Here is a 14,919-nt window from a genome sequence, read left to right as displayed (position 1 = left end):
TGACCTTTTACCAGTCATCTCAGAAGGCTGCATGCAGCAAGATGTAGCGATAGGGAGCCCTGCAATGGTTATTTCATCATTTCCTCCTACTAATGGCATGCTTGAAAAACAGAAAGAATAGGTCATCAGAGGAGAAGTGGGGTAAAGCAGAGGAACACTACTAATCATGAAAATGTATCATATATTCACAGAGGACAAGGGGGCGCTCTTTATGTCTGGAGGAAAAGAGATTTAATCTCCAAACACGGAAAGGTTTCTTCACAGTAAGAGCTGTGAGAATGTGGAATAGACTCCCTCAAGAGTTGGTTCTGGCCAGCTCAGTGGATTGCTGTAGGAAAGTCCTGGATTGTTTCTTGGATACACAGAATATAACTGGATATAACATTTATAGGTAAAGTTGATCCAGGGAATATCTGATTGCCTCTCGGAGGATCAGGAAGGAATCTTTTCCCCTGCAGGAGCAAATTGGATCATGCTTTGCTGGGGTTTTTTTTGCCTTCCTCTGGATCAACTGTGGGTTTAGGATTATAATTTATTTTTTTTTTTTTAATGGTTGAACTGACTTTTGTCCTTTTTCAGCCAGACTAACTATGTAACTATTTAACTAATTTCTTTACATGTTACATAAAACTTCTCTACAATATTTACATGGAAAAGCAAAGTGTATTCTCAGTAAGCAGATATGGAACAGTGGCTAAATTGTTAAAACGTCCGCCTGGCAGTACTCGGGTCATCGGTTTTATTCCCAGCCATGGCACCACCTGCATGGAGTTTGCATGTTCTCCCTGTGCCTGCGAGGGTTTCCTCCAGGTACTCCAGTTTCCTCCCACACTCCAAAGACATGCTGGTAGGTGAACTGGATCCTGTCTAAATTGTCCCTAGTATGTGTATGTATGAATGTGAGTTAGGGACCTTAGATTGTACACCCCTTGAGGGTTAGGGACTGATGTGAATGTACAATATATATGTAAAGTGCTGTGTAAATTGATGGCGCTATATAAGTACCTGAAATAAATAAATAAATGACAGTTTTTAACTTAAAGCGGTAGTGAACCGCATCCAAAAAAAAGAGAAAAAACATCTCCTGCAAGGTAAAGACCAGGGGCGGACTGACCATTTGGAAACTCGGGCACTGCCCGAGGGCCCGGGATCAGTAGGGGGCCCCATGAGATGCCCCTGGTACCCTTTTCATAGGCTTTTTTGAGTTTGGGCAAGGACACAGGGGCCCCATGATCCCCTATTGCCCGGGGGCCCCATGAGTTGTTAGTCTGCCCCTAGTAAAGACATAATGTAATAGTATGCATTGCACACCACCACATTATGAAGGACTTACATGGAAACAAAGCCCTCCAGCGGAGCGCTGTCACGGATCTCCAGGGCTTTCATCTTCACCCGGTCTTCCTTCCGGGTTCATGAGCTCTGACTGGTTGACCGGCCGAGCCGCGGTGATGTCACTCCCGCTCATGCACATGGGAGTCCCAAGCCACGGCACAGTGCTCTGAAGGAACGACACCAGCTATCAGAAGGGGGTAATATCACCTAAATCAGTGGTTCTTAACCTTGTTGGAGGTACTGAACCCCACCAGTTTCATATGCGCATTCACCGAACCCTTCTTAATTGGAAAAATAAAATATGATTTTTAAAATTCAAAACATAGGTATATATTTAGGTATATATTTATACATAGGTGCACAAAATGAACAAAACCGTTAAGAACAAAGAACAAAACCATTAAAACATGATTTTCACACAAAAACAAAAACATAATAATGAATATTTACTGCACGAATCATATGAGTCGGGTGTGGGTCTTCACCTCCGCCGAACCCGCGAGACTGACTCACCGAACCCCTGGGGTTCGATCGAACCCAGGTTAAGAACCACTGACCTAAATGGTTCACGTTTAGGAGATATTAACCGCTTCCCGACCGCCCTATAGCAGAACTACTGCTACAGGGTGCCAGGGCTGCGCAAAATCACGTATATATTCATGATTTTGCATCCACTTTTTTACCAGTCAAGTCTCATTTGGTTTTTATGCGTTTTTTAGATGAGGGATGAGGTACATTTGCAGTCTGTTATTATTATTATTTATTTCAGGTACTTATATAGCTCCATCAATTTACACAGCACTTTACATATATATTGTACATTCACATCAGTCCCTAACCCTCAAGGGGTGTACAATCTAAGATCCCTAACTCACAGTCATACATACACATACTAGGGACAATTTAGACAAGAGCCAATTAACCTACCAGCATGTCTTTGGAGTGTGGAAGGAAACCGGAGTACCCGGAGGAAACCCACGCAGGCACAGGGAGAACATGCAGACTACAGGCAGGTGGTGCCGTGGCTGGGATTCGAACCAACGACCCTAGTACTGCCATACGGAAGTGATTATATAATCATAATTTTGCATGTCCGAGCAGGGGGGTGCGCACGCGGTGTCCTGCCCACACTGCCATTGACGGTTACATAGCAGAGCAATACAAAGCAGCATTCTTACATAGTAAAACACACACAGGCCACATAGTAAAACAGCAAAAAGCACACAGTTAACCCTTTGATCACACCAGATGTGAACCCCTTCCTGCCCAGTGTCATTAATACAGTGTCAGTGCTTCATATTAGCACTGATCACTGTATTGGTGTCACTGGGGATGTCAGTGGCAGTTAGCCCCCCCAGTGTCAGAATGCCCGCCGCAGTCCCGCTAGAAGTCGCTGATCGCTGTCATTGCTAGTATAAAACAAAAAAAATTCCAGTATATATACCGCCATTTGTAGACGCTATAACTTTCACATAAACCAATTAATTTATATATATTGGGATTTTTTTTTTAGCAAAGACATGGATCAGAATACATTTTGGCCTAAATTTATGATGAAATTTTAATTTTTATACTGGACATGTTTAATAGCAAAATGTCAAAAATTTAGTTTGTTTTTTTTCAAAATTGTTGGCCTTTTTTTTTGTTTATAGTGCAAAAAATAAAAACCGCAGAGGTGATCAAATACCACCAAAAGCAAGCTCTATTTGTGGGAAAAATAGGTAATAAATTTCATTTGGGTGCAGCGTTGCATGACCGCGCAATTTTCATTTAAGGTAATGCAGTGCATTATCACAAGAAATGGCCTGGTCAGGAAGGGGGGGAAATCCTCAGGAGGGCAAGGGGTTACTTTTACCTACATGTAAGGTTTATTATAAGTGTTCCTGTAGGTAAAATTATTAAAGAAGAGTTTACTATCACTGTAAAGAGGTTGTAAACCCGTCCATATACCCAGTGAAGTGACTGGTCTCAGGTGATATACAGAGATGAAACAAATCCTCCTTTATAAGTTGTACCCGTTTATCTGCAGCCATCTGTCCTCTACAGCCGTATAAAGTACAGAATTTACACAGGATCTCTCAGCTCTGAAAAGCAGGGGGCGGAGAGCGGAAGTTACATCAGTGAGGAGAGCTCTTAGAGCTGATTGGAGGGAAGAGACCCCCCCCCCCCCCCACACACTTACACACAGTTTACAGGAACATTGCTGAGACTGTCAATCTGCTGGAGCTCCCTCCCCTGTCACCATGTTTTTCTTGATGTCAGGAAAACTTGTCAGAAGTGATTCATGCTGATAGCAGAGGAACCAGGCAGCAGACAGGAATTACACTTAGTGCTCTGGATTGAGACACTATACACACTATAGAGGGATATGCTTTGTTCATAATTCATGTCTGATATTTACAACCACTTTAAAGAATAGCTAAAGTCAAAACCTTTTCTTTTAGTTTTGAATCATATTGGAAAGGGATGAAACAAGTTACAATATGAGTATAAAATTTCCTTTAGTTCTACCAACAGCTACAGTATGTAGTGCAAGAGCCTGATTTGATAAAAATTGAATAGACTGCAGTAGGTAGGTCCTCTTATTGCATACTTTTGGTAAATCCAAATTTCACTGACCGTACTAAGACTGTAAGGTCAGATTGTAGCCTTTCCCTAAGATGGTTGTCACTGGAGTAGGTGTTCTCTTTGGAAAATGTATCCTAACCTCCTATTGACCACGTCAAAGTAAGCCCTCATTTTAAAATTCCCACCCTTTCTTTTTTCTCAAAATTAAGAATGTGAAGGCGAATTTAAGCAAACACATAGGTTGCACCACTTGCATTAGGCGTAGTCAATTTTTAATATTTAAAGTTTTACTAAACCCCGAACCCTGCATTCACTATATCTGGTCTCCCTGGACCCTGCATTCACTATATCCGGTCTCCCCGGACTCTGCATTCACTATATCCGGTCTCCCCGGACCCTGCATTCACTATATCCGGTCTCCCCGGACCCCGCATTCACTATATCTGCTCTCCCGGGACCCTGCATTCACTATATCTGGTCTCCCCGGACCCTGCATTCACTATATCCGGTCTCCCCGGACCCTGCATTCACTATATCTGGTCTCCCCGGACCCTGCACTCACTCTATCTGGTCTCCCCGGACCCTGCATTCACTATATCTGGTCTCCCCGGACCCTGCATTCACTATATCTGGTCTCCCACACCCTGCATTCATTATATCTGGTCTCCCCAGACCCTGCATTCAGTATATCTGGTCCCCCCCAGACCCTGCATTCACTATATCTGGTCTCCCTGGACCCTGCATTCACTATATCTGGTCCCCCCGGACCCTGCATTCACTATATCTGGTCCCCCCGGACCCTGCATTCACTATATCTGGTCTCCCCGGACCCTGCATTCACTATATCTGGTCTCCCCAGGCCCTGCATTCACTACATCTGGTCTCCAGAACCCTGCATTCACTATATCTGGTCTCCCACAGTTCACAGAACATGGAAATACAATTATTTTTGGAAATATAAACTGCTAAATACCTTTTCTCATCAGCAGTATATAGCAGTCTTGTGACTTCTATCAGTGTCCAGCTGAGCACTGGTATAAGCTTGTAGGAAGAGTTTTCTTTCTGCTTTGACTGTCCTATGAGACTACATAACCCATCACCCTCTGTCTGGACAGTGCTGATTGGCCTTGGGCTGATCACATGCACCCTTCCAAAGGAAAAAAAAACTCTCTAGCAATATACACAAAACTGAGCATGTGCAGAGTGCCTCCTAGAGCTCTGTAATATCAACAGATGGATTGGGGACAGTAGAAGAAGGGGAGGATCAGAGAAGACAGAATCAAACAGCCTTTTTGCACAATGCGGAGGATTAACCCCTTAGGTTCCACAGTGAGTATAACAAGCATGCATTACTGCATTTACAGACTGAGTTTACTGCTGTGGGTTTAGTAACACTTTAAAACAAAGATATTGTGCTTACAAAAGTCCTTTACATAAGGGCTTGTCACAGCTACATAGAGAAGATGTTGATCTGAGCTTGCCGTGGTCAGCGATCAGGCTGATTGAAAAAGCTGTCTCTGATACACGTCTCCAAGGAAAGAGAACCTGTCTGCGGTGTAGAAAGCAGTGATATCCTTGCGGCTGCTCAGCAAGATTTGGCATATACTATTTGGTGCGAGGGTTCCAGGAAACACGTTTTGGGTTCTACCATTTTATCAAGCCTATTGGTTGGTCAGGGCTGCCTGGACCAGGAAGAGGCACCCATCAACCGATGATGTCAAGAAGAAAGATGGAAGTGATAAGGGACAAGGTATATGGCAGCAGTATGTCAGATCACAGCAGGACAATGCTGGGTCCACTGGGCAGGTGAGTATGTGAATTATGGACAACCCTGAATTGCAGGTAAGGGGAAGTGAAGTTCTTCTTTAAGGAACGGAGGTGCATTGAGAATTATTTTGTTTTGAGGCAAAATTAGACCAGATGGAAGTGTGACGTATCTGTGCAATGTTTTATGTCTTAAAAGCAGATTGTGTCCCGACCAGACAGAAAAAATCAAGGAAGACTGAAAAGTCAAGATGTGTTTCAGCAACCAGAAGGAGGAATTGGCAGAGTGAGGTGAGGTTGAGCAACGTCCTATCCTTCTATCACGTCCAGAGAAAATCTATTTGGAACAATAAACCATCTCTTATATAATGTGAAAACTCTCTCTAATGATGTTTGAGAATTTGGCAACTAAAATGAGTCTTTGGCCCAGCCTACCCGCTAAAAGGCAGCTGGCTCCCCTGAAAACAAACATTTCTGTAGTTGCATCATACATACTAGGGGGGGGTACAATTGGGGGAATCAATGATGGAGAAGGATCTCGGGGATTCAGTGGTGGAGAAAGATCTGGGGTGGTCAATGGTGGAGAAGGATCTGGGGGAATCAGTGGTGGAGAAGGATCTGGGGGAATCAGTGGTGGAGAAGGATCTGGGGGAATCAATGGTGGAGAAGGATCTGGGGAGGTCAATGGTGAAGAAGGATCTGGGGGGAGGTCAATGGTAGAGAAGGATCTGGGAGTTCTGGTAGATCACAAGTTTAATAATGGCATGCAATGCCAAGCTGCGGGTTCTAAAACGAGCACAATCCTCTCTTGTATTAAAAGAGGTATAGACTCCAGAGAGAGAGATATCATTTCCCCCGGTACAAATCATTAGTAACACCTCATCTAGAATATGCAGTTCAGTTTTGGGCACCAATTCACAAAAAGCACATTGGGGAACTGGAGAAAGTACAGAGAAGGGCAACCAAACTGATAAGAGGCATGGAGGAGATCAGCTATCAGGAAAGATTAGAGGAACTGAATGTATTCTCTCTTGAGAAGAGGAGATTAAGAGGGATATGATCTCCATGTATAATACATAAGGGGGGATATGATCTCCATGTATAATACATAAGGGGGGATATGATCTCCATGTATAATACATAAGGGGGGATATGATCTCCATGTATAATACATAAGGGGGGATATGATCTCCATGTATAATACATAAGGGGGGGATATGATCACCATGTATAATACATAAGGGGGGATATGATCTCCATGTATAATACATAAGGGGGGATATAATCTCTATGTATAATACATAAGGGGGGATATGATCTCCATGTATAATACATAAGGGGGGATATAATCTCTATGTATAATACATAAGGGGGGATATGATCTCCATGTATAATACATAAGGGGGGATATAATCTCCATGTATAATACATAAGGGGGGATATGATCTCCATGTATAATACATAAGGGGGGATATGATCACCATTTATAATACATAAAGGGGGGATATGATCACCATGTATAATACATAAGGGGGGGATATGATCTCCATGTATAATACATAAGGAGGGATATGATCTCCATGTATAATACATAAGGGGGGATATGATCTCCATGTATAATACATAAGGGGGGATATGATCTCCATGTATAATACATAAGGGGGATATGATCACCATGTATAATACATAAGGGGGGATATGATCTCCATGTATAATACATAAGGGGGGGATATGATCACCATGTATAATACATAAGGGGGGATATGATCACCATGTATAATACATAAGGGGGGATATGATCTCCATGTATAATACATAAGGGGGATATGATCTCCATGTATAATACATAAGGGGGGATATGATCTCCATGTATAATACATAAGGGGGGATATGATCTCCATGTATAATACATAAGGGGGGATATGATCTCCATGTATAATACATAAGGGGGGATATGATCTCCATGTATAATACATAAGGGGGATATGATCTCCATGTATAATACATAAGGGGGGATATGATCTCCATGTATAATACATAAGGGGGGATATGATCTCCATGTATAATACATAAGGGGGATATGATCTCTATGTATAATACATAAGGGGGGATATGATCTCCATGTATAATACATAAGGGGGATATGACAACATGTATAATACATAAAGGGGGATATGACAAAATGTATAATACATAAGGGGGGATATGCAAAATATTCTGTGGTTGGATGAGGTGGGGAGATGGGGTAGTAGTGTTGTGCTCCCATCATATGCAATCAGAGAATGCCTTGCATTTATTGAGAAAATGCAAAGCATTCGCTCAACGGCGCACGTGCCAAATGGCCAACCTCACAATGCAGCAAAGCAGCCGCTCAGAAGCTAGTGGGGATCACTGGAGTAGCGTTGCCTACTACAGTTATTTTCAGCCTGCAGGGGGATCAGCTAGGTATGGTATATGAATAGTTACATTGGTCAAAGCTTGACCAATGGAATTACATAAAAAAATACCATACCTGGAATTCAACTTTAAACAATTTTTTTATTATTATTCAGGATTTATACAGCACAAACCGTTTGCTCGGTGATATACAACACGTGGGCAGACAGTACAATTACAATACAATTTAATACAGTAGGAATCAGAGGGCCCTGTCCACTAGAGCCTACAATCTAAGGGGGGGGGGGTCAAGTGATACAAAAGGTAATAACTGTGGGGGGTGAGCTGATGGAGAAAATAAAGGTACAGTTGTTAGGTGGGGGCAGGATAGGCTTTTCTGAAGAAAAGGGTTTTCAGGGAGCATCTACAAAAGCAAACAGAGACGGAGATAGTCAGACAGATTAGGGTACAGAGTTCCATAGAATGGGAGGAGCTCCAGAAGAGTCCTGGAGCTGAGCATGGGAGGACATGACAAGGGGGCTAGAGAGCAGGAGGTCTTGGGAGGAACGAAAAGAACAAACAGGCTGGTAATTTGAGACTAGGGTAGTGATGTAGCTGGGGGCTGAGTTGTGGATGGCTTTGTGTGTTGTTAGTATTTTGAATTTAATTTGCTGGCTGAGAAGAAACCAGTGGAGAGATTGGCAGAAAGGGGTGGAGGCCAGTGGAGGGATTGGCAGAGAGGGGTGGAGGACACTGAATGTAGGTCAGTGGAGGGATTGGCAGAGAGGGGTGGAGGACACTGAGTGGAGGCCAGTGGAGGGATTGGCAGAGAGGGGTGGAGGGCACTGAGTGGAGGCCAGTGAAGGGATTGGCAGAGAGGGGTGGAGGGCACCGAGTGGAGGCCAGTGAAGGGATTGGCAGAGAGGGGTGGAGGGCACTGAGTGGAGGCCAGTGGAGGGATTGGCAGAGAGGGGTGGAGGACACTGAATGTAGGTCAGTGGAGGGATTGGCAGAGAGGGGTGGAGGACACTGAGTGGAGGCCAGTGGAGGGATTGGCAGAGAGGGGTGGGGGGCACTGAGTGGAGGCCAGTGGAGGGATTGGCAGAGAGGGGTGGAGGGCACTGAGTGGAGGCCAGTGAAGGGATTGGCAGAGAGGGGTGGAGGCCAGTGGAGGGATTGGCAGAGAGGGGTGGAGGCCAGTGGAGGGATTGGCAGAGAGGGGTGGAGGGCACTGAGTGGAGGCCAGTGGAGGGATTGGCAGAGAGGGGTGGAGGACACTGAGTGGAGGCCAGTGGAGGGATTGGCAGAGAGGGGTGGAGGGCACTGAGTGGAGGCCAGTGGAGGGATTGGCAGAGAGGGATGGAGGATTTAATTCTCCCACTGACACCAATGATGGGGCACTATTACTCCCAATGACCACCAAGCTTGTGCCAATGTTTACTTCCACCAATGCCAGGGCATTTTTTACTCCCATTGGCCAAAGTCTGGACCGGACTGTGGATGGACCCTCTAAAGTTTGAAGGGCAGTAAACTGACCCTTTGTTTCCAAGGTTTGGAGACCCCTGCCTTAGTCCCTTCTCACCATGACCTGTATGGTTGTCCTGTCTTGTTGAGTTCCAAGCTGTACTGCAGATGGTTTCCATACACTGCACTGAGGGTGGCCCAAAAGCCTGAAACAGCCGTATGAAGTTTGGAATAATTGGCTCTATAATATTAGGTTATATTTGCATTGTACACCAGAGATTCTGGATTTCCATTTGTTTGTTTTGGGCGTAAAGGAACAATTTGCATGACTCCACACACACTCCTGAAATGAGGTGTAATCCTCCGATTTTTGGATATGTGATGGAATGGGTCATGTAGTTCTGTTCTAGTAAGGCTTTACTGTGCTTCTCATTGTGTGCCGCCTACAGGACTGATGATCTTTCCCAGATCTGTAGTAAATCACCTGGCAGTGAACATTATCGCTTTTAATTTCTGCTGCAAGCAGTGTCAGGACAAGGCCATCTAGCGCCAAGGGCAAAGATGCCAAACTGCATCCCCAAGTTGTTTGAGGCATTATGTGTCAGCAAAATCCCCTCCCTTTGATCCCCCAAAAAACTCAAGTACTAATCTGCACACTTACCCCCTAAGCATAAATTCTCTTTGCAAACCACAGTTCTCCCCAAACAAAAAATTCCACCTCCTCCAAGGATTAAAAATCCACCCCCTGATTAAATCCCCCCCTTCCAGCACAAATCTTTGCCCGTTCATCCCCTCTCCCAGCTCAAATCCTCCCCCGAAATCCCCCTTCCTAACACCATTCCCCCCCAATTTCCCCTCCAAGCACAAGTCCCCCTTTTCAGATTTTCGGATCACCCCTTCTAGCACTCCCCCCCATAGCACAAATCCTCTTCCCTCCCCATTCCTCCCAGCATAAGTCACTCCTTTTAGCACATCCTCCCAAATTTCCCCTCCTAGAAAAAATAGTATCCACTGCTGACCCCACATTCTCCCTCCCAGCACAAATCCCCTCCCCGCACAAATGCTTTTCCCCCATCATACCCCAGCCAACTCCAATCTTCCCCAAATCATCCCTCCTAGCCACAAATGTTACCCTTGTACCCCAAATTGCTCCTGACAGTACAAATCCCCCCACCTAGCACTAATCCTCTTCCCTTCCCATTCCTCCCAGCATAACTCACCCCTTTTAGCACATCCCCCCAAATTTCCCCTCCTAGAACAAATAGTATCCCCTGCCAAACCCACATTCCCCCTCCCAGCACAAATCCCCTCCCTGCACAAATACTTTTCCCCCACCATACCCCCACCCAACACCAATCTTCCCCAAATCATCCCTCCTAGCCACAAATGTTACCCCTGTGCCCCCCCAAATTCATCTTTCCAGTACAATCCCCCCTAATCCCCCCACCTAGCACTAATCCTCTTCTCTCTCCCCCTCCTTGCACAAATACTTTCATTCCCACTGCAAATGTTTGTTACTCTCCTTCCAGTGGCAGGAACCTCTCTCAAGATGCCTCCCACCCCACCCACAATCGACCTCACATGATACCAGCGTCCCGGACAGCCACCCCTTCTGCCCACCCTTTGTCCTGTCCCTGACTGCAAGGGAAAAGGTTGGGTCAGCTGGTAAAGTTCAATATCAAAAGAGACTCTGATTCATTTTATACAGATAACTTGTTACATTTATGTCATTCCTTTTGCATTACAAGGTGGTATGGTATATTAGTACTGTTAGAAATCAAAAAGCCCAAATTCCCCATAAATGAGACTCTCCTTGTCTCCCTTTGGAACTGTAGCCATTGAAGGGAATTGATCGGTAGCTTTATTGGAATTCTTGACCAATATTGCCTTTGTTTTTGTAGGTGGACTCTGTCCCGAAGCTGGGCACTCTGTGTCTGGAGGATAACTTGCCAATACTGGCACTTCAGGATGTTTCTTTTGTGTCTCCCAGATCTCCGCCGCCATTGGGTTAGTTCATCAATGCTTAACCGCCTTGTGACTGCAATAGATCTTTTCTAATTCCACATGCACAGTGCCCCAAGTGGTGAGAATGTGTATAAATGTCCTAGGAGAGAACTAGGAATGTGCATCTGTGCGCATCCCTGGTCCTCAGAACCTGCTGGCAAATTGACAGATTATCTATACAGTATTGGTCAGGTTAACTGGTGATTAATTCCTAATGCACACGGGGCGTTTTGATAACACTGGTAACATTAGCTGTGTAAAGCCATGTTAAAAAGTTTTTCACCTTTCTTTTAGCGGTTTTGCATTAGCGTTCAGCAGCATTTAGCCTTGTTTAGAGGCGTTTTCCCGCGTTTGCGTTTTTTAACAAGAACACATTTTTTGGGGGTCAAAAAAAGTCCAAAAACACCGGTTTTCTGCATTTTACTGCATTTTCCCACGTTTTTCAGCGTTTTTGCATTAGCGTTTAAGTGTATTTTCCCACATTCTTCCGCGTTTGCGTTTTTTAGCGTATTTTACAAGAAAAAATATTTTGGGGGGGCAAAAAACGTCCAAAAATGCCGGTTTTCTGCATTTTACTACATTGTCCCGTGTTTTTAAGCGTTTTTGCATTAGTGTTTAGCCGCATTTTCCTTTTTAGCATTTTCTTACCCCCCCAAAATTTTTTTGGGGGTCAAAAAAAGTCCACAAATGCTGATTTGCTGCGTTTTTACCGCCTTTTTCAGCGTTAGAGAGCTTATTCAGCTAAAAAAACTCCTCTAGAAACCCACTAGTCCTGGGGGGTTTTTCTAGCCAAACAACGTTCTAGCCAAAAAACGTTGATTCCAGTCTACGTGTGCATGGACACATGGGATAACATGCTGGGGGTTTACTGGCTGTAGAAAAAAATGTCAAAAGCCAAAAACAGCCGCTGTAAAAATGTCCCGTGTGCATGAGGACTAATGGTGCTGCCAAATTTGGTCTGAGGTTTGAACTTTAATGGCCAACTGGACCACTATGCCATCATCTTTTCATGAACTCCAAGCACCAGGAGAACACTTTTCCCTCGGTTCAGGTGATTAGGAAGGGAGAAGGAGATTTTCACCAATGGGAGATAATATGGGAGTAAAATATGATAGAGGTTCTAACTCTTACCCATTCCAAGAGGTTGGAGTACCAGTTTAAAAAAAAAAGAAAAAATTTTAAATGTGAAGTGTATGTGTACTGTATATAAAACTAACTTTAAAGTTCACTAAATTTAAACAGATCCTGATGCCAGACCATTCAATTCACTAAACATGATGAACTTCTCTTCTTCACTCAGCAATCTGGAGGTATTCCTGAACAGGGGATCTGGTGCCTGGTACTTTAAAAGTGGACCGTCCCAAATAGGCATTGAATCTGGTTTCCTACTAGAGTGCTCCTTCCCCTATCTGCCCAGGGGGTGCAGGAGTGCTCACTCAGATCCTCTTCTGTACCGCTGGTGGATAGTGGCTACTACCAGGCCTGTCAGCTGGGCCACTCCTTCCCAGCCATACAGGTGGTCCTCGCTCTGGGGGCCAGTGGGACTCCTAGCTTTCCTCCTCTCCAGGTCTGCAGGTAGGACCCATCCCACTGGGCCTCCTCGCAGCCTCCTTCTTTCAGCCTCACAGCTTCCTCACTATCTTCCACCCGAACTCTCCTGCCACTGAGCAGGCTTCAACACCTTTAATGGTATCCCAGCCCCTTGCCAAGCCTTCTGTTGGGGATTGGCTAGGATCCCTCAAGAGTGCAAGCCAGCCACTCCTCAGATCCACCCACTGCCTCTAGGTCTTCCTCCAAAAGCCCTAGAGCAGGGGGAAATTCCAGAGGGGCTGGTCTGCAGAGCCTTTCAGCTCCTGACCACAATTTGACCTTCTGGCTATTACACCCAGGCCGTTACTCATCCCTCCTCTCTATCAAACAGGACTCTAGCTCCCCCTAGCTAACTAGGAGGGCACTGCACTTGAGTAATGAGCAATTTCTGACACTCAGATAAGTAACCACTAAAGCCAATTAATATTTTAGCTATCTGTAAGGTGGGATTCCTTCTGCTGACCACAAATGTAAAGAACATTTTTTCCACTGACCATCACGCTAATGTACCATGAGCTGTAGATATGGTAGTCATTGGCAGGGGTTCCATGACAGCCTAAAATGATTTCAACGGTTCTTCCGTGTTATGAGGGTTGAGAAAGTCTGCTCTATAGTATCCCCCTTCATTCCTAACCTGACAACTACATAGAGGAGAAGGCTATGACGTCCAAGGAGGGAGGGGGCTGTGCTAGAGAACTGACTAGTCAAATTTGCTAGCAAGCTCAAATGTATGTTGCAAATTAATGAAAAAAATAGTTTAACAAAAAAACAAAAATGTGCTGCGAGTATTTAACCCCTCGCCCTCCGGAGGATTTACTCCTTCCTGACCAGGCCATTTTTTGCGATACAGCTCTGCGTTACTTTGACGGACAATTGCGCAATCATGCAACGCTGCACCCAAATGAAATGTATGTGCATTTTTCCCTTCAAATAGAGCTTTTTGGTGGTATTTGATCGCTTGTGCGTTTTTTATGTAACAAACAAAAAAAGACCAACAATTATGAAAAAAAAACCCAGTATTTTTGACTTTTTGCTATTAAACATGTCCAGTAAAAAAAAAATGTAAAAAAATCCAATTTCAAATAAATGTAGGCCAAAATGTATTCTGCTCTGTGGCTTTGCTAAAAAAAAATCCCAATACGTGTAAATTAATTGGTTTAAGTGAAAGTTATAGCGTTTACAAATGGCGGTATAGATACTGGATTTTTAAAAAATTATTTATGTTAGTAATGGTGGCGATCAGCGACTTATAGTGGGACTGCGGCGGGCATTCTGACACTGGGGGGGAACTGAGTTGGTGTCACTGACCCAATGACAACAATACAGTGATCAGTGCTAATGAAAAGTACTGACACTGTACTAATGGCACTGGGCAGGAAGGGGTTAACATCTGGGGACATCAAAGGGTTAACTGTGTGCTGCGTGCTTTACTATGTGTGCTGTGTGTGTGCTTTACTGTGTAAGCACACTGCTTTGTATGGCTCTGCTTTGCAGACTGACTAGGCTTTGCAGAGCCATACAAAGGAGCTGACGGGAGAGATCTGTACTGTTTACATACAGACCTCTCCCCCATCTGTGATACTTGGCGATCTCCGGGCTCCGGCAGGGAATCACCAGCCGTGACCCAGTGATCGACAGCTGAAGCTGCCAATGGTGGCACGGGTAGGGGGCAAGTACGCCCCCTACCCGGAAATACAAAATCATGTATATATACAGTGAAGGAAATGCATATTTGATCCCCTGCTGATTTTGAATGTTTGCCCACTCACAAAGAAATGATCAGTTTGGTAGCCCAGTCCAGCCTTGTGTAGGTCTACAATC

General features: G+C 44.6%; 1 protein-coding gene across 6 annotated transcripts in view; it reads left to right on the top strand.

Annotated features, from left to right (window-relative positions):
- The window catches only part of LOC149437674 (uncharacterized), a 58,184-nt gene that overhangs the window by 17,113 nt on the left and 26,152 nt on the right, over positions 1 to 14,919 (top strand). For 4 of the 6 annotated variants that reach the window (XM_089660733.1, XM_089660729.1, XM_089660734.1 and 1 more), the window contains 2 exons: positions 5,864 to 5,955; positions 11,406 to 11,511. In XM_089660733.1, coding sequence (XP_089516859.1) covers positions 5,864 to 5,955; positions 11,406 to 11,511 — 198 coding nt within the window. The remainder of the gene's footprint in view (positions 1 to 5,863; positions 5,956 to 11,405; positions 11,512 to 14,919) is intronic. The other 2 variants (XM_089660732.1, XM_089660735.1) reach the window with 1 other exon arrangement.

The sequence above is a fragment of the Staurois parvus genome, unplaced genomic scaffold, assembly GCF_062004578.1.
Source record: "Staurois parvus isolate SC_StPar_1 unplaced genomic scaffold, SC_StPar_1.0 ptg001270l, whole genome shotgun sequence".
NCBI classification, from domain to species: Eukaryota; Metazoa; Chordata; class Amphibia; order Anura; family Ranidae; genus Staurois; species Staurois parvus.
Note: the sequence above shows the minus strand (reverse complement) of the source record. Positions and strands in the feature narration are given on the sequence as shown.